The 19,970-nt window shown below is 54.4% G+C and overlaps 1 protein-coding gene and 1 long non-coding RNA gene across 7 annotated transcripts in view; one reads left to right on the plus strand and one right to left on the minus strand.

Annotated features, from left to right (window-relative positions):
- KIRREL3 (kirre like nephrin family adhesion molecule 3) overlaps positions 1–19,970 on the minus strand; it is a 550,312-nt gene that overhangs the window by 45,192 nt on the left and 485,150 nt on the right. For all 6 annotated transcript variants that reach the window (XM_060304276.1, XM_060304275.1, XM_030840897.2 and 3 more), the window contains one exon: positions 2,098–2,255. In XM_060304276.1, the coding sequence (XP_060160259.1) occupies positions 2,098–2,255 (158 nt within the window). The remainder of the gene's footprint in view (positions 1–2,097; positions 2,256–19,970) is intronic.
- Positions 7,532–19,970, plus strand: part of LOC138842786 (uncharacterized) — a 37,336-nt gene continuing 24,897 nt past the window's right edge. The window contains exons 1-2 of the long non-coding RNA XR_011377641.1: positions 7,532–7,895; positions 14,115–14,172. This is a non-coding gene — a long non-coding RNA (uncharacterized lncRNA). The remainder of the gene's footprint in view (positions 7,896–14,114; positions 14,173–19,970) is intronic.

A 19,970-nucleotide genomic window follows, 5' to 3' on the forward strand; every position in this document is an offset into this window, starting at 1 on the left:
GAGCAGCCCTTTCCTTCATCATCTGGGTGATCCATCCCTGTGTCATAGTTTTGTATTTCCTAACACAGCAGGGTGGCTCCCGCTCCGGATGTGGGCGCGAGATTTCTCTCACAGTAAAGCAGCTTCCCCCTGGATGGACTCGTGCCCGAGGGAAGGCATTTGTCCTGGGTCTGGCACCAGCTCTGGGTGGGGGGCAGGGGCCCAGGCCTCTATCTGCAGGTTTGGAGCTGATTCCTTGGCTGGGTTTTCGGCTTTGGACAGGAAGGACACTCCCTCAGAGGAGGGACGTCCTATCTCGTATCCGCCGTGGATGGTGGAGGCCGTGCTCATCTTTCCGGGGCCCAGGAAGTTGGTGCACTGGGAGTGGGCAGCAGGCCGTGCCCCTCCTGCTCTCTGAGGCCAAGGAGGGCCAAGGGGAAAGGAGAGCCTCGGTTCTGGAGGCCTGGGCCTCCCGCCTCAGAGCCTGATCCAGTCTCTGAGCAGCTGCGCATGTGTCTGAGGCTGCCCGGAGAGGAGGAGTAGGCCCGCTGTTGGGAGGACCGTCATCAGGTGAGAAGGGCCGTCACTTCCCTCGTCTGTAGATCAGGGAGTCGGACCAGCCCTCCCCAAGGTCCCGTTCACCTTTAACGGCTCCGGGGTATGTCAGTGCCGCCTGGAACTCTACTCACAGCATCCTGGAGTGGAGTTTGGTGGGAGCTGTTTTAAAACGTGCCGAGGATTTTGTTTTTATTCAGGGTTGGTGAGGCTGACAGATCAGGAGAAGGTGGCCATTGAAAAGGTAGTTTGGGGAATTCCCTGGCGGTCCAGTGGTTAGGACTCTGGGCTTCACTGCCGAGGTTGTGGGTTCAGTCCCTGGTTGGGGAACTGAGATCCCACAAGCCATATGGCATGGCCAAAAAAGGAAAAAAGGAAAGGTAGTTTATTACTCAGCTCCCTAGAGGAGGGGGCACACGACTCCATGTACAGCACTGGCCCCGCCAGGAGGCACCTGGTCAGTCAGGAGGCAGAGGGAGCGAGGGGAAAGCACGGGTGCAAGCCTTTACTGTGGTTTCTGTGGGAAAGAATGGACGAGGCAGGGTAAGCAGCTGAACAGGTCTAGGGTTGGAGGGTTAGAATAATTTCCGCGGGCTCTAGGCTATAGGGGTGGTCTCTGGTTACCTGGTATCCAGCTCTGCAGTGACTTAGGGTAGGGGGAGAGAGCCTGGGACCGCAAGAGCCTGATAGAGGAGGGGGTGAGGCTGTGGACCCAGGGTGCTTTGGTTTGCATAGTAGAGGCCTGTTCCCAGGTGTTTGCTCTCTAGGGATTAGCGAACCCTAGGAGGGACCGTCCCTCCTCAACTACAAGATGTCAAAGCATCATGAAATATAGAAAATAAAAACATGACAAATACAGGGGCCAGTTCAGGGCCCTTCCAGCTCCTGGCACCTTGTGTAAATTAGAGAAAAGCACCTCAGCCGGTAGGTACAGCAGATGCAGGGCTTGGTAAGGGATTATGGGCTGGATTCAGCACCCCTCCCCCACCCCAAGCCAGGCACCTGGGACAGGAAGGAACCTAAAGAGCCTCACCTTGCAGCTCTGGGAGGGTGGGCAGAACGACTAATAGAAATACAGACATCAGTTAACTTTGAATTTCAGATAAACAGTGCATAATCTTTAGTATAAATATGGCCCATAGTGTGGCCCATGTAATATTTGGGACATACCTACACTGAAAAGTTATTTATCGTTTACCTGAGATTCACGTTTAACTGGACATCCTGTATTTTATCTGGCAACCCTCAGCCCTGGCCACCTGTGTCCCTGAGTCCTCTCCTCTGACCATACTCTATTCTTAGGGTGACCAAGCTCAGCGATTACCCCAGGAAAGAGAGAAAGTGGAGGAGAGACAGAAAAGGTCAGATAAATAGAGGCAGAGCACGAGAGAGAAAAAGAGAGACAAAGTGACAGTGCGCGCACGAGAGAAAAGACAGAGAGAGAGAGACAACGAGCCAGGAACAAAAGGTGACAGAAAATCATACAGGCAGAGCAAGAGCTGCAGAGAGATGGGGAGAGCCGGCCCCTCCTGCAGCCCCTCCCCTCCTTCCACCCCGCCTCACCTTGGAGTAGGTGGCTCCATTGATCACCTCTCCCTTCCTCAGCCAGATGATGGAGGCTGCAGGCTTGGCGTTGTCTGCATGGCAGGTGAGGTTGAGGGGGTCCCCGGCCCGCAGGCTGATGACAGGCCCCCCCAGGATGACGGGGTCGTCAGGTGGCACTGCGGGGAGAGGAGGGGAGAGGTCAGGCTGAGGGCGCCCCTCCCCTCGGGCAGGGCTGGGTGGACTTTATGGAGTTGATGACCAACAGTAATTATCATTCTTTAATAAAATGTATAATCCCCTTGTAGGATAACAATAACAGCAACAACAGCGGTAATCCTGACACAGGCATCGCGTGTTTATTTGCAGAGGACTCTCATGTCATCATTTCATCCCGCGTGCGGCAGCCCGTGAGGGGACAGGGCAGGTGTCATTAGCTATGATTTGCAGATCGGGAAGCACGGCACGGCTGCCTGGATTGCTTTTTTTTTTTTTTTTTTGCGGTACGCGGGCCTCTCACTGCTGTGGCCTCTCCCGTTGCGGAGCACAGGCTCCAGATGCGCAGGCTCAGCGGCCATGGCTCACGGGCCCAGCCGCTCCGCGGCATGTGGGATCTTCCCGGACCGGGGCACGAACCCGTGTCCCCTGCATCGGCAGGCGGACTCTCAACCACTGCGCCACCAGGGAAGCCCAGATCATTCTTTTTAACTTCTCTCTCCCTCTTTTAAAACAAAGCAATGTCACATCTGTCGTCTGATTTAGTCCTCACAACCATCTTGCGAGGTAAACATTATTATCCCAATTACACAGATCTGGAAACCGAGGCTCAGCAAGACCAAGTGACTTGCTCAAGGTCACACAGTGCATGAGTAGCAGAGCCAGGGCTGGAAGCAGGTCCCCTGACACTTGGAGCACCAGGCTGGTTGCTTCCCCTGCAGGGGACAGGTGACAGGCGACCTTTCAAGGCTGAGACAGTGTTTCAGAGGGCTGGGCATCTCCTTAGCACTTTACTCTCCCTCATCCCAGAGTCAGAATGAATCTCTCTTGCCTGGTCCTTCCACCCCATTTCATAGCAGCGTGGTCCCCGCCACGAGACGGGGACTGCCAGGGGGAGAGTGACGCCTCCCGTAGCGCCCGGCACAGGGCCTGGTGCCTGGCGGAAGCGCCATACACGTTTGCTAACTCCAGTGCAGTCACGCCTTTGATCCCCATGACGACCATGGGATGCGGGATGGGCAGTTATGATGATGGATGACCATTGTTGGGAGAAGAGGCCCAGAGAAGTTAAGTGACTGGCCTAAGGTCACAGAGCCTCTTCTGAGGTTTGTGCTTGTGGACGCACGAGGGTCTCAGGCCTCTGCTTTCCCTGTCTCTCCTTCCTGGACAAACCAGAAGGGGCAGGGCTCCTTGGAGACCACCTGAGGAATCCCTGGCCTTCTTCCCCAAGGCGGGGCTGGTCAGGAGGGCTGAGCTGCATGTTTGCTCAGTGAATGGGTCATTAGGTGAGAGTTGGGGTCCTCACGCAAAGGGCCTTCTTTGCCCAGTAGCCAGAGAAAGTCCATCCTTCCAGCCAGGCCCTGTGCGACCTTCTGGGCCCGTGGGCAGGAAGGCAGCCTGTCCAGGCAGTGGAGGCACGTCCAGACCCAGCAGCTCTGCCTTCCAGCCCCTCCCCACCCAGGGCACCCCCAGCAACCTGCTGGCTTCCCTCCACTCCCCAGGGCCCATCCCTGCCCTGGCACCTGCCAGGCTCCTCAGGAAACTCCAGGAGACCCTGGGGCCAGGTGAGTACTTGAAGCAGCACGCCTCCAGCTAGCGGCTCTGCCCCCTCCCTTTCCGGCCTCCAGGACGCCTGGTTCAGAACTACAGCCCTGGCGAGTGCCATCCCACAAGTTTCTATTTCCTAAGGGAAAAAAAACCCTCCCGGCTTCCAAGTTGCTCTCGTCAGCCCCAGGACTCCACTGTGATCCTGGCCCAGGGAGAAAGTCGGCCTCATTCAGCCCTGCCCAGCCTCCTAGGGGGACCTGGGTGCAGGTAGACGGTAGGTGTGGGCCGGACAGTAAAGACAGCCTCCTACCCCGCCCACCCTTTACCCCCTCATTAGTGCCAGAGGCCTCCTTGGTGCTGTGGGCCAGAGAGCCCCAGGGAGGCTAAGGAGGGCCTTATAGTGCTGGGGAGGGGATTTTATCTCCTTGCTTTGGGCGGGCCCTTCCAGCAGGGAGGGCTGCGCTGGGCTCCGGGCCCCTCCCTCCAGGTGGCGGCTTTCGATTCGATGGATGTGCTCAGGCAGAGCTTGCTGAAGGCCAGGGAGACTGGAAAGAAGCTTCCGGAACAGAATCAACACCTGGCCATCCCCAGTGCTGAGCCAAGGGGGCGAGATCGTGGAAGTGCCCTAAATCAGAGGCCGAAGCGGGAAGGCAGTCCCTTGCCCGGTTTTATTTCCTCAGATATAAAGTGTGAAAGTACAACAGGGGATCTGGAACGTTCCTCCAGCACTGACATTTGTTGGGCCCGAGACAGTGGTTCTCGCTGCAGTTTACAATATTCCGGGGGAGGTTTTAAACGTCCCATCGCCAGGCCACACCCTGACCAGTTGAATCCCCATTTCAGGGGGTAGACCAGAGCATCAGGGCATTTTAAAGCTCGCAGAGGATTTTGCTGTGTGACCGGGTTTGAGAATATAGTGTCTCTGGGCCTTTGCTCAGTGTAACCACCTGTGATCATGGCTAGTACTGCGTTTGGAATGTCGGGTTAGAGGAGGGGAGAGGGGAGTGGGACTGTGCCGTGCGATGCTTAGGTGCACGTGTGCGTGCGCACACATCCTCCCAAGTAAGTGGTTATCACGCCAGTCGTTCACGTAACCATGCATTAGGGATCGGCCCTCGCCTCGGTGCACACCAGATGGGGTAGGAGGGGTGTGGATGGGGGCTGGGGCGGGGGAGGGGGGAGGGGGAGGAGGGGGGAGGTTTGGGGCCCGCAGGCTGAATAGAAATCAACAGTCGCTCCCTCCTGGCAGCTGTGGTCCTGACAGGAGGGGGGTGACTCATTACCTCTCCATTCAGACCCGGGCCCGGACCTGGGGGGCCAGGAGGGGAGAGAGTCTCGAGCAGCCCGAGCCTGGAGATGCATTATTCATCCATCCCCCTCCCAGGATTCGTTATTATCCTGAACCACTATAGAGCTTGGTCTCCTAATTTTTTAATCACAGGGAAGGTGGAAGCGTTAACCTTTTGTGATTAATCCGGAGATAAAAATAGTTGACGGTTTTGGTGTTGAGCTTGTTGTCAGTCAGGAAAAGTGCATTAGCTGTTGGGTGACTGAGACCTGGGAGGACTTGAGCCCAGGCAGGGTGGGTGCCGGGAGCTGGAAGGCAGCCCGGGGGTCACACCCTCCCTGGGACAGGGGCTGGCTCTGGGGCGCTGCATTTGAAAGGGGCACATCATGCGAATTAGGGTTCTACAGTCGCGGGGGGCGCCTGGCTCTTTGCCATTTACCCTTCTGTCATCCGGGCTTTGGGCAGGCGGCTGGGGGCCTTCCTCCTTGCTCTGCCCATCTCTGGCCATCAGCCGTGTAGACAGTGCCACGTGTGTGGGTGTACAGTGTGGAGGACCCGCGCTCCCTCTGTGGGAGGGAGCCCCTGAGGAATTTCTCCCAACTCTGCTGCCCAGAGCAAGCGGGCTTCAGTGGAGCGGCGGGCAGGGAGGCACAGGGGATGTGTATGAGGCCAGAGAGCATGGTGGCTGCCCAGAGTCACAGGGAGCGAGGGTAAGAGGGGATGGGGAAGTGCAGCCTGGCTCCACCTGGGCGGTAAAGCTTTCACCTGTTTTAGGTACTAGGGTTCTTTATACCATTTTACAGCAACAAGAGATTCTGTGGCTAAAAGTTGTATGGGACCGATCCCCAGCCCCACAGCTATCTCTAAGACGTGCTCCTATGATCAGAAGGCCTCCTGCACTAGAGCATGTGCTAGGGGTGACCATCTGACTCTCCTTCCTGCAGGACATCGGCTGGACAGAGAGTAGAGTGGAGCTGGGTTAGAGGGCTTCCGCCTCATTCTGGAACTGCTCACTGACTCTGTGCCCAGCTCATTTGACTCCTTGGTCTTGGTCTGCCCGGTTGGTCAACTTTGCCCGAACAGGCTGGGAAAATCCTCTTGGTGTCAGGCCATGGGCAGCGCTCTGGGGTCTCCTCCAAAGTCCAGTTGGTCACCTAAGTGGCCCCCTCCAGCCCGCTGGGCTTCCAGGGTTCCCCAGATGCTCTGTCAGCCCAGATGGTTGGTCCCCAGAGATGGGGGATGGGACACATCTGCCAGCAGAGGCCAGCAGCCCGGACACGGAGCTTATGTTGCCAGGGGCAGAGGTGGGGCGGTCAGCGGGCCATCCCCCCACCCCCATCAGTACCGGGAGCACCTCGTAGACGCTAAGCTTTCTGGAGGGCAGGCCCGGGTCCTGTTCAACTCATGTGCAGTGCCTTCTCCACAAGTGGGCTGTTCAAACACAGTCTGGTTGGGTCACTGCTCTGCTCCAAGCTCTCTGGGGCCTCTGCACTGTCCCTGGAACGTAATTTGAAATCATCTCTGTTGTCTATAAGCACCTGCACCCCTGGTCCTGGCCTCCCTCTGGGACCCGGCTTCCTTCCACTCAGCCACTCAGCCCTCACCACGCCCCGCCCCAGGGCCTTTCCGTCTGGAATGTTCTTTTCTGTGTCTTTGTCTTGCTGGCTTCTCCTCGTCAGTGATGGTGCAGCTTAAATGCCACGTCCTCTTCGAGGCCTGGCCACCCTGTGTAACAGCCCCTCATGACTCTCTGTCACACCAGCCCCCTTGCTTCTTTATCACTGGGTTCATTTGTATCTCCCCTTATGGAAAGGAGGCTGCCTGACAGCAAGGAAAGACCTTGTCTCTCTTGGTCACTAGATCAGTGCCTGGCACACAGTAGGTGCTCAGTAAATGTTTGTTGAATGAATAAATGAAAGATCCCTGGGTGAGGGGTCTGGCATGGGCGTTTGCTTCCGAGGCCAGCAGTTTCTATGCCGTGTGTGTATGGCGGTGGGTAGAGTTGGGGTGGCGGGCAAAGAGGAGGTGCCTCCCACCCCTCGCACGGACAGGAACTCCCTATGGTGGGACCTTGGGGAGTGGTTGCTTCCTGCCGTTTCTGGAAAGGAGGAGCCCAGGCGGGAGGGCTTGGGGTGGTGGGGTTCTCGGCTTGTTTTCTCGGTAGCACCAGACCCCTCGGTCGAGGAGGGACCCCCGTCTGATTTCTCTGGATCATAGGCTAGGGAGAGGTCTGCTGCAAGCAGGGTGGCAGCTCGGAGGGCTTCTGGCTTGGAGGGAAGATGAGGTGTGCCTTCCATGGTGCTTTTCTCTGCTTTTAGGGGTCAGTGTTCAGCCCCAGGCCCCAGGGAGTCAGGAAGGGAGCGGACTGAGTTTGTGCTGGGAGTGGGGGGAGCTGACTGGAGGGGAGGGAGGACCCCCAGGGGCCTCCGAGCTCATCCTAACCAGCACCTCCCACACTCCAGAACCTTCTTTCCTCCCAGTGTCCCGGGTGCACGGCCAGCGTTCCTTCCTTCCCTCCTGAAATTGATGTTTCCACGTCTTTCTTTCAGCCTCTTTCACGCCCCAATCTGAGCCCATAGTGGTTGAGTAAAGCCAGACCCAGCCTGCCCTCTTGAGCTGGTAGGGTGAACTTTGTTACTCAGAGCGTGTTCCCGGGACGGAGCTGCAGCCTCCACATCACCCGGGAGCTTGTTAGAAACGCAGGCTTGTGCTTCACCTCAAGAGCTCCTGAATCTGGATCTGCGCTTAGAAACGACCCAGATAACTGGTATGTACGTTAAAGTCTGAGGAACACTGCTCTGGAGGGCTCCTAGGATGATTACAAACCGATAAGTGCTTTGAAGAAAAGGCTCATTGGACAGTGAGAACACGTGTGGGGACCTCTGTGCTGGTTGGTGCCTTTCCCTCCATGACTTCCTGGGGGTAGCGTCCTGCTCACTAGACACTAGATTTAGAGGTGGACCCCAGTATGGATGTGTTTCATTACAGGTCCCTTTGGGACTTCCCTGGTGGCGCAGTGGTTAAGAATCCACCTGCCAATGCAGGGGACACGGGTTTGAGCCCTGGTGTGGGAAGATCCCACGTGCTGTGGAGCAACTAAGCCCGTGCGCCACAACTACGGAGCCCGCGCTCTAGAGCCTGCGAGCCACAACTACTGAGCCTGAGCACCACAACTACTGAAGCCCGTGCGCCTAGGCCCTGTGCTCTGCAACAAGAGAAGCCACCGCAATGAGAAGCCCTTACACCTCTGAGAGGAGTAGCCCCTGCTCGCCACAACTAGAGAAAAAGCCCACGTGCAGCAACAAAGACCCAACGCATTGAAAAAATAAAAATAACAGGTTCTTTTGCTTGGGCAGTTCTTTACCTTGGAATGCTGGGGTCCTTCTTCTCATGGATCATTCTTACCCAGCCTTCCAGATATAGCTAAGGGGTTGCTCAGTCCATGAGGTCTTTCTGGATCTCCAGGTTGGACCAAGTGGCTTTTGTCTATGATCCTATAGCATCCTGGGCATCCTTCTGTCTCAGTATCTAACCTCTTCTATGGAAATGATCTGAGTGTGTTTGTCTTTCCCTAGACTGCAACCTCACCCGTCCTCGTCACCTGGCAGAGCACCTGACGCTCCAGGGTTATCCCATGTATGTTTGCTGAGCTGAACCTGGCTCGAGTCCATCCCTTTACAAGCTGTATTACATATGTAATCCGATAATGTTTGCCCTCTTGTCTGGGAAGTGGGGTGATAAAGATACCTGCAGGCTGTTTTGAGGATTACCTTTATGATATGAAGAATGAGGAGGGAGCTTTGTAAACGGCTAGACAAATATTGATTATCAGGCCCAATTTTTTTTTTTTTTTTTTCTTTTGCGGTACGCGGGCCTCTCACTGTTGTAGCCTCTCCCGTTGCAGAGCACAGGCTCCGGACGCGCAGGCGCAGTGGCCATGGCTCACGGGCCCAGCCGCTCCGCGGCATGTGGGATCCTCCCGGACCGGGGCACGAACCCGTGTCCCCTGCATCGGCAGGCGGACTCTCAACCACTGCGCCACCAGGGAAGCCCTATCAGGTCCAATTTTTAAGAATGACATTTAGTTTTGTTTATGTGGACGTCACTGGGCCAAGGGCCCTCTTGTTTCATTCTCAGTTTTCCTCGGAACGGGTGCTCTTAGGACCTCCATTTTATAGACTAGGAAGCTGGGGCTCAGGGAGGGCAAATTACTTAGCTGGGTTAACACAGCAGGTAAGGGGTAGGGTTGGGATTGAGACCCAGGTTTGTTTTCCCCTATGATATGTTCTGCCAGCATCAGAGCAGCACGCAGAGCCGCCCGTGAAGCTGGGGCTGTGCCTCACAGCCCGTCCCGTCAACGCTCCTGCCCCAGTCCTGACTCTTTATCCCTATGCATTCAGACCCCGCACTCCCGTCCCCCAACCTGATTTCCGACGGCTCGATGACGCACGAGCCTGACTTGCAGTTTGTGTTGGAGAGAGATGTCTGCTAAGGGAGAGGAGGAATGATTTCTGCCGTTCAGATCCACGCTTTGCTCACTTTTGTCATTCTGCCCCGTTGTCAGGTTCTGGGCCCCATGCGATCCCAGCCTCCAGCTTCCTCGCTCACTTTGATGCGCCACCTAATGGCCAAAGTGCAGAACCGCAGTCTGTAAAGACACGACCGGGATGCGCCTGCTTTTAAGGGTTGCCTTCTCAGGCCCAGCTCACTAGACATGTATTCAGAAAATCTATGTTGAGTATCTACTATGTGCCAGGCCCTGCTCAAAGCAGCGGGGACGCAAAACTCTTGCCTTGGTGGAGTTTATATTCCAGTGGGAGAGACAGACAATAAACGGGTAAATACATAATACAATGTTGGTTGGTAGTAAGTACTAAGGAAAAAAAAGACCAAGTGGGGGAATAGAGAAATCCTAAACTGGCCTCTAGGATTCTCTTCTGGTTTTCTCCCATCCTCTCTGGATGCTACTTTCTGTCTTCTTCCCACCCGTAACTGGTGTTCTTCCCCAGGGATTCTCAGGCCTGCATACGTCCTTCTGTGCACTAGCCGTGGAGAAGCACATGGCTTTCCTGTGGACGCAGCCAACATCTGCGCGTTGATAAATCCCCAATAGGCAGAACTTCTATTTGGGGGATCGGCACCGCCATTCAATGACTGAAGCTAGAAATCTGCACGTCTTTCCGAATTCCACTCTCCTGCATCCGGCATTATGAACCATCCTGGTTAATTCTCTGAAATCTCTCTCAGATTTGTCTCTCCCTTTCCATCCCCAGCAGTCTTCCTGTCTCAGGCCCTCATCGTTTCTTACTTGGGTTACAATACCTAACACCCCCTGCTCTACCCTCCACACTGTTCCAGAGTGATCTTTGCAAAGGTTTGATATTCACCCATCCACTCAGTCATCCATTCACTCACCATTTGCTGCATTTCTAGCAGTCCTCTGTTTACAGTCTTCCAAAGGTCCCCCACTGCCATCTGGATAAAGTCTGAACTTCGTGGCTCTCGCCAATCCCTTCTGCTTCATTTTCCATCACTTCTAATTTGTTCTTATGGATAAGAATCACCTGCAACTCCTGGAATAAGTCACTCTTCCCCAATTGTCACTTTCCCTTTCCTTGGCTAACTCGAAAGTCAGGCAGCTTGGGCTCACATGCTGAGCCCTACACTTACTAGCATGTGGCCATGGCCAACTTTCTTAGCCTTTCTGTGCCTCAATTTCCTCATTTGTAGAACAGACTATATAATAAAACCAGATTTGCTGTGTAGCTCCCAGGATCAAGTGAGATGCAGTGTGGGAAAACACTTTATCAATGGTCCAGTGTTGTAGAGAGGTTATTTGTTCTTCAAGCAGACTGGGCTCATTCCCTTGAAAGATGGTGGGCAGAGTTCCTGGGGCTTGTGAGTCTGGTGCTCTGTTTCCTTGGGGAAGCAGAGGTCTCTCTCCGCTTTCCCTGCCCTGTCCTCACCAGACGCGGGGTGAAGACCCTGCTGCTCCCCAGGGGTGATCTTCTGCCCTGCCTGCTTGGCCCCCTTCCCTCTCCAGTCTCCCCACATCCTGTGCCCATGAGAGTGAGGCCGTTATGCTAGACGGCTGCAAAGGCGTGCGTGTGCCGCTGACCCCGTGTGGAGTCGAGATGAGCATCTCCTCTGGGCTCGGCCAAATCGCTGGCTTACAGAATCATTAAGTTTGCAAAAGCTAACCGATGCACTCAGTAGTAACCGACTGTCCGGTTTGCTCCTGAAAGATGGCTCGGAGCTCTGGGCTCCTGTAGTAGTCCCAGCACTGGGCCCATGGCCGCGACCCTCTCCGCTCCGCTCCAGCCCTTTCCACCTCCGTGATGGTCGGGGACCGTCCCACAGGCTCCATCTCTGCTACTCACAATGTCCATCACTCCCTGCTGCTCCGGGATAAAATCCAGTTCATTCGCATGGAGTGCGTCCAAGGCTCTCTCCAGCTAGGCCTTCTTTCTCCAGCTCTTTCTCGTGTGCTTTCCTTGGACGGGTCTGTTCACCTCTCTGCAAGGTAGCCTGACCTTTACAACCACATGCTTGGGTCTGTGAAGTTCCCTCTGCCGAGAATGTCCTCATCCCGATTCTTAACAGGCTGGAATACCATCCTCTCTCCAAGCAGCTCAAAGGCCACCTTTGCCTTGTTAACTCTTGGTCATTCTTTACTGTCACCTCCTCCAGGAAGCCCTCTGTCAATCTCAGCCCTTGCCCTAAGACCATGTGCCATCTCCATGAGCTTGTGTGGCCCTTGGTGCCATTGCCGTCGGCTGCCCGACCGCTGTGAGCTCCTTGAGGGCTGGCCCTTGCCGGGTTCTTCTTTCTATCCCAGTACTTAGTACCGTGTGCAGCTCAGAGTGACCCTCAATAAATCTTGGTTAGCTGGTGCCTTGTCTGATCCCACTGAGCTGGAAGCAAACATCCCCTGCTCCCTTAGCACTAGCCTTTCATGCTGACACCCACCGTGGTCCATGTTACTTGATCTGTGGACCTGTTTCAGGTTCCCTACAGCTCCAGGAGGAGTCTTAATACATCTTTGCATTTTTACCACCTCCTAGCGTATTACCTTGGGTGTAGTAATAAGAATACAACAACAACAACAAATAATAATATGGTTAACAGCCCGAACTCCAGAGCTCTTCCAGTGCCATAAAAGTAGTCATTTAATCCTCACAACAACGCTATACAGGTAGACGTGGTCATGCGTATTTTAGAGACAAGGGAATGGAGGCACAAAGCAGTTAGGTTTCTTGCCCCGTGTCACGCAGCTAGTAAGCAGCGGAGTTGGGAGATGTGCAGCGTTTGCCACATTTAGTAAATAAAAGTACAGAACGCCCAGATAAATTAGAATTTCAGATAAACTGCAAATAATTTTTAGTATGTTTATCTGAAATTCAAATGTAACTGGCATCCTGCATTTTATCTGGCAATGCTATAATGTGTTAATTAGGTATATGTAATTTAATAAATGTGAGTGCCTTCCCCCCTCTTCAGACCGTCTCCACTCCCAGTCAGGTCTACCTAAAGAAGATTTGGGGTAAGATGCAAATAGGGTCTTTTTAAGATGTGTCATCCACGAAGTCTGTGGCACCATTGCCCAGACGCTTTTCCTGGGAGGTTGGGGGCAGAAGGACAGGAGGAGAGGGGGCTGGAGGCTGCATTTCAGCTCTGGCCCTGCCCCCAGCCTGGGGGGCCCTGGACTAGCTGAGCTCAGGGGTCCCTGACTCCAGCGACTTGCAAAGGTCCGGACACTGGGAAGTCCGCGCTTCACCTGGAGCTCCTGTTATGCAGGGAAAAGATGGGCGGCAGGTGCCACGCTCCTGGCTCCTGGCTGCGTGACTGTGGGCAAGATAGCATGGATGGCATAGATATTACAGTATCTATCTCACAGGGCTGTGTGCTGAGGAAATGGGTTAATACAAGTGCTTTGTCCCAGAGCTTGACACCACAGTAAGAACTCAGCCCTCATTAGCTCCCGATACGATTACTGTCTGTTCAATAAGTGGCCACGGAGAGCAGCAGTTACATGTGAAATTGCTCGTTTCAACCTCCTGCTCTGTTACCTCCTTGTGTTGCACCCTGGCCTCAGCCTCCCTAGGTGGCCTGGTCAGCACCTTGCCTCAAAGCACCGACAAAGCCATCACCATGGTGACGGCGACAGCAGGAGGTAAGAGGCCAGGATGGGCAGGGCCCCCAGGGAGGAGAGATGCGGCAAGGGAGACAGATGCTGTAGGGGCAAAGTCAAACAAAGTCACTTGCTTCGTCCCTCAAATGAGGAAGGGTGTGCACTCTGTTTATTTCCGATGAAACCCTGAAAGGGTCTGAGCCATCTCATCAGTGAGGCGCTGTCTGTGAGGAGACGGATGCTTCCTTAATCCCGAGCACACAAATGTATCACAGGATGTGTGCAGAGCAGAGGGAAGGAGAGATAAGGGGGAGGGGGAGGGCGCAGATGGCGGGCTCCACGCAGGCAGAGGGCTGTGTGTGTGTGTGCGCGTCTGTGTGTGTGTTCACGGCGCAGGTGGGTGATGTGTGATGGTGTGTGGAGAGCAGGTGTAGCACCCTTTGGTGGCCAGAGGGAGAAACCAGATGGGAAAGGGCGACCTGTGAGAAGAGCAGCGGCAAGGAGAACAGGCTGGGGTGGGAGAGCACGTGGAACCCTGGGGCAGGCGGGGGAGCGGGAGGGCAGGCAGGGGAGGACATCCCTCCTGCCATGTGGGAGGTGGGTCATCATGCGGAGGAAGGGACTTCTCCCTCTCCAGCTCGGCTGCCGTGCAGATGGCCACAGGGCGGGCTGAATGCCCTTCTCAGGTCAATATCTGCTTCGCAGCACCTCCCAAACCTCTCTGGCTCGTCCTGACCTTGACGTTGGGGTTCTCCTGTCCAACATGGCTGGGTCCGGGGGAGAAGTCTAGTGTGGTGGCGTGGGTTGCCGTTTACTGGTTTCAACCTCACAGTAACCTCATGCCTTATTCTACAGATGGGGAAACCGAGGCACAAAGCGGCAGATCCACTTGGAACAAGGGATACAACTCACGGTGAGGGGCCCAGGAGTCTGGCTCAGGCGCCTGGGGGCCTGGCGGCGCTCTCCTAACCTCAGTGCTGTCTGGCTGCAACTACGCGAGAAGCTGTCTCGGGGTCTTTGTCTCGTTAACAGTTTCAAGGAGGCCATCCTGACCCAGCGGAACACCGCGGGACTCGGGAGTGTCTGGGTCGGTCCCGGAAATAGAAAGCAGAACTGATATGGTCGGTTTTGCAACAGGCGCCCATCTGTCAAATCGGGGTCCTCAAGAGGCTCCGTGGCTTCACTCAGGAGGGAAGTGAGGCTGGTGGAACCTCCCCGACCAACACCTGGGGCCTCAGGAGTCTCACAAAGACTGAGGGGCACGGGGAAAAGGTCGCCTCTTTAAGGGGCTTAAAAAATAAACACATGAAATCCTAATAATTGGCTTTTAACGTGAGACACTAGGAACACTGATTTTTGCATTATAAAAATGTGTGTTTGTTCCCTGTGGTAGCTGGTTGAGGAAGCGCAGGGAAGGATGGAGAAGTGACAGAGAGAGTTCAGGGACGGGGACACGCAGGGTCAGACAGGCGGGACGAGAAGAGACAGAGCTGAGCGATGGGCAAGTCATCCACTCGGGAAAATGATGAACGGGAACAGACAGAACACACCGTCCCTCGTCACGGGGAGCTGTAAAGCAGCGCACCAGGCGAGGAAAAAAGCAAAACGCTTTCTCTGGGCTTCTCGCCACAAAAATTCATTTCAGGGAATCCCAGAAAACCGCTAAACGTACCTTTCAACTTTATGCAGATTTACCAAACCCAGTATCTGCCAGCATCCTTAAGAGGAGAAAGTCAAGGTTTTTTTTTTTTTTTCTGCTCTGAGCCTGTTTTTGGAAAAGCACAAGTCTCTAAATTTGAAAAAGGGCAATTCTTTTAGAATTCCTTGCAAAAAGCGCTTCACCGCTCCTCCGTACTTTAGCATTATAGATATTTTTAAAGTCTCCCGTCTTCCTCATTTTTCACAGACAGAGAGAGCACATTTCTCCTCAGAAACTGGTGAGCGCTGCATGGCATTTTCTACGGAGAGGGCACACTTTCTAGGTGAACATTCCCTCTTTACAATCTGCCAGGGCGCTGCGATGTGGAACGTGACAAGGCTGAGGCCTCTCTGCAACCGGAGGGAAATCAGGCCATGCTCGTCCTGGGGAGGGTGCAGGAGGGGGCGGTGCAGACTGGGGTCCTGTAGGCCAAGCCCGAGATAGAGCCCTCAGGACGCTTAGTGGGGAGGCCTCTCTGGATCACCCCTGATGGGAACCGGGGGGGTGGCACTGGACAGAGGGGCCAGTCTGGACTGCGGTGGTGGCACCTTGAAGATCTCAGCGGACCCAACAGGAAGCTATGAAACTGGGAGGGCAGGCTGGCCTTTGTGCCCTGCAGGGCCCAGTCACTGGCAGTGGGCTTCCTCCCCTTGGGCCGCAGGTAATCCCCAGAGAGGACTCAGCAGAGAGCTGGCCACCTGACAGCCCAGCAGCTGAGGCAAGGAGTCCTTCTGCTGGAAGGGGGAAGGGTAGTGGAGGCGGCCATCACAGCGTGCACTGCAGGCGGTGTGCACAGGAGGGAGGCGCCGCCTCTTCTCCCAGAGCGGCCCCCTCTTCCTCATTGAAATTACGGTGGTGTGGGGTGGTTTTGGCTCCAGCCTGCTCTGTATCAGAATACCGCCCTTTCGGAGGAGAGCTGGGTAGTTGGCCAGGAGAAGATGTTGGCCCTGCTCTGTGCTCTGGGTTCGATTCACGGTGGGGCCGGGAAGGCCTCCCCATCTGCCTCTGGTCACGCCCACAGCTTGTGTTTGCTGGTGTCGGTGGGCTGGGTTTGGGACCACCCAACCCCTGCCTCTCTGGCCCCAGGGAAGCAGTGTCAGGGTGAAGAGCGCGCACCGTCTTTGCTCTCAGACAGACCTGGGAACCTCCTTACGTGGTGACCTTGGGCAAGTTTCTAAATTTCCGGAGCTTCAGTTTCCTTATCTGTAAAGTGGAGCCAATATGGGCTTCTCGTGGTGCAGGACTGAGAGAGGGAGCACACGAACGGCGCGGGTTGTAGCAGGTCCTCGGCAGGGGTGGCCGTGAGCTGGGTCGGCTAAGGTTGAGGTCGGCTGCCCTCTCTCCTGATTTGTGGGGTGCTCCCTGGGGTTGAGGCAGGGTGCCAGCTAAGCTCAAGTCAGATATGTGGTTTGCAAAACGTTTTCAATATAGAGAAAGAAGATATATATATATCTATGTAAAATGGAACACCATTCAGCCACGAGGAAGGAGATTTTTCCATTCGTAACAACGTGGATGAAACTTGAGGGCGTTATGCTAAGTGAAATAAGTTAGAGAAAGACAAATACTGTATGATATCACGTATGTGGAATCTGAAAAAGGCTGAACTCTGAGAAACAGACAGTAGAGTGGTGGTTACGAGGGGCTGAGGGTGAGAAAAATGGGGAGATGTTGGTCGAAGGGTACAAACTTCCAGTTGTAAGGTTAACACGTTTTGGGGATCTAACGTACAGCATGGTGATTATAGCTAATTGCACTGTATTATACATTTTAATATTGCCACCAGAGTAGATCATAAATGTCTCACCACTAAAAAGAATTGGTAATTATGTGATGGGATGGAGGTGTTAGCTAACGCAGTGGTGGTAATCACAGGCAATATATGGATGTATCAAATCAATGTGTACCTTAAACTCACGTATTATTATAAGGCAATTGTATCTCAATAAAGTTCGGGAAGAAAAGGTCAAGTAAAATGCTATGTGCAAGGTAAGGGAAGCAACGGGGAAAGAGCCCTGATGTCTCATGGTGACAATGGCCATGGACAGACTTATCAGATCTGCCCAGAAAGCCGTACGGGGCAGGTAAGTGTGACAAGGTGCAGAATTGGGCGGTGCTCTGGCCTGGGATGGAGAAGGCTGCTCCCCACACATTCCTAACGTTTAGACTAACTTTCTACCTTACAATGTCAATTATTACAAACCTACGAGGTGCAGCCTTAGTCACCCACTGGGTGACGTCCCTAAGAGGTGGGTGAGGGGTGCCGTTCCAGGGATGAGGGATCAGAGCTGGTGTCCAGGCCTCAGAGCTTTTTAGTGGAAGAAGGAGGATTTTAATCTCACCTTTCTGACCTCAAGTCTAGAGACCTTTCCACCTGGCAGCTCCTCAGCAGGGGCTGGGCAGCCTGGGGCAGTGTGAGGGCTCAGGTACCCTGGCCCCAGGATGGAGGGCCGCCCCCCCCCCCCCCCGTGCTGGGTGGTAGCCTCCTGGGCCAGCTGTCTCCCGGCCCTGATTCTGATGCACTCCTGGGTCTCCTTCCAGCCTGGACCCCACAGGCTCCCACTCTCCTCGACCCCCCAGAGTCCACTCAGACCCCTTCCACCCTTTGGGGAAGGTGATCCTGATGGAACCCTCAGGATGAAAAAATCCCACTCACTGGTATGTGCCCGGACCTCAGCTGGAAGATAGATTCTCTTTATTCCGAGTCTGAGTGATGTTTTCCTCCCCGTCTCCTTTGGCCCCCCTCACCCCTGCTGGCCCTGCGGAGGGGCCCTCCTCTGGGGTGTGTGAGTCCTTCTCCATCACTGCCCGACACCTCCAAGGTGCAGCCACTGCGCTGGGTTCCCTGCCTGCAGGTACCCCATTGCGTGGTCGCCCTCACGTCCCTAGGGGGCGGCTCTCTCTTCCTGGAACACCCATCCTTCTTTCCTGACTTGTGGGCACCTATGTGACCTGCAAGCTTTGCTGAAGTGCCTCCCATGTGACCCCCACTACACTGTGGCTGGGTGCTGGTGGGTGCAGGGGACAGGCTCATCCCTGTGTGACCCGGTGCCTCTGCCGGTGCCGTGGGGCTGAGCTGGCTGAGAGCCTCCCCTTCGCTCCTGCAGAGCTCCTGCACCTCGCAGGTGGCTGAGTCCAGGAGCCTGGCTGGGGGTGACTTCCTGAGGGGAGCAGCCCTGTCGTTTTCCTCCTTGTCTCTCCGGCCCCAGCCGAGAGCTTGCACAGAGCCGGTGCTCAAGAGGTGAGCGCGGAGTAAACGAGTGAAAGGTAGGAAGAGATGCGGACGAAGCGGGGTTGGGTAGAAAAAACAGCCTCCAGATGGGGATGCTTAGAGAGGAGCAGATCTAGAAACATTAATAAACACTAAGATGTATCGAGGACCTGCTTTGTTCCAGAAGGTCCCCTTTGGCCCCATTGGCACTCCATGTGGGACTCACAGGCCAGTTTAGGGCATTGCTAGTTTGGAGTTGGCTACAGGGATTTGAGTCACCAAATGGGACCCAGGACAGCTGGTGTCCCCTGGATTTCTTGAGACCTCGGACAAGTCTTTTAACTTCTGTGTTCCCCACTCTCCACCTTCAACCACCCTTCTCTCTGGGACCTGTTAGCTACGCCTAGCTACCCTTGGATCCTTCTTTTCACCGGCTCCCTTCTAAGGCTTCCCCTTTCCTTTGATTAGCAATTGACTCACTGTGGAAAGGGTTCTGAGCACGGTGTATACTCTGTAAAAAGAGACAGGACGGCACCGAGTTGCTGGGAGCGTCCTGGGATCAGAATGTATGGGTTTCAGCTCAGATCTACATGACTGTTACTGTGAAGGAATCTGGGGTGTCAGTGCTGCATATATACGTGCTGCTGGGGAACAGCCCATCCACTGCTCAGAGGAGCGGTTGGGGTGAGGTGTTCAGTGATGATTTGGGGTGAAATGTATTGGATGTGTCTTAAAGCCACAGTCGGCTTCTGTGATGGCCACTAACATTCGTGGCCAGAGGCACGGATAGTCCAAATTTAGTATATAATTGAAAGTATCGCTTGCATTTGACTTTGGAACACACTGTGAGTGTGTGTGTGTGCGTGTGCGTGTGCGTGCGTGTGCGTGCGTGTGTGTGTGTGTGTAGGGGAGGAAGGTGGCTTTCCTTTTTGACCATGTTTACTTTAGACTCCTGTTAGAGTTAATTTGCATTCACTGGTTGCAGTCCCGGGAGAGGTGGGCAGGGCTTTCCCTGCACGAAGCAGCCCTCAGCCTGGACTTGTTCACGAGGTGGGGCATGGGATTCGCAGGTGCTCAGAACTCCTGGGGGCTAAGACACTGCCTCCGTGGATGGGCCACTGGGCCAGGGAGGCAGGGCTGTTTTTGGAGTTAGACCTGGCATTACATTGTGGTCTTGGTTACTAGCACCCATCTCTCTGGGTGCCCTGCAGCGCAGATGTGGTTTTTTTTGGAAAGGGTGATTTCAGAATCCGGACTTTTTATTTTCTTAGTTGCCTTAAATGAGCCCAGTGGCTCCCATCCTTGCTTGACTCAGTTTCCTGGGGCTTATCATATAGGAGGATAACTTACAATGGACCTTCAGTAACAGGGAGGTCATCGATACATAGAGGATGGCCTGTATATGTTCTCCATCTGCACTTAAAGGGAAGAGGGGCTGAAGTGCAGCCTGAGGGAGTGAGGTTAGACATGAGGAAGCACTGAACTAGGGAGGGGAGAGGGGCTTCTCTCTCTTTCTCCAGAGCCTGTTTTTTTTTTTATACATAAAAAACATTTTTTTAAATTTTATATTGGAGCATAGTTGATTAAAAATGTTGTGTTAGTTTCAGGTGTACAGCAAAGTGATTCAGTTATACACATACATGTATCTATCCTTTTTCAAATTCTTTTCCCATTTAGGTTATTACAAAGTATTGAGCAGAGTTCCCTGTGCTCTACAGTAGGTCCTTGTTGGTTATCTATTTTAAATATAGCAGTGTGTACATGTCAATCCTCAACTCCTAATCTGTCCTTCCCCCTGACC

This window comes from Globicephala melas, chromosome 8 (genome assembly GCF_963455315.2).
Source record: "Globicephala melas chromosome 8, mGloMel1.2, whole genome shotgun sequence".
Lineage (NCBI taxonomy): Eukaryota > Metazoa > Chordata > Mammalia > Artiodactyla > Delphinidae > Globicephala > Globicephala melas.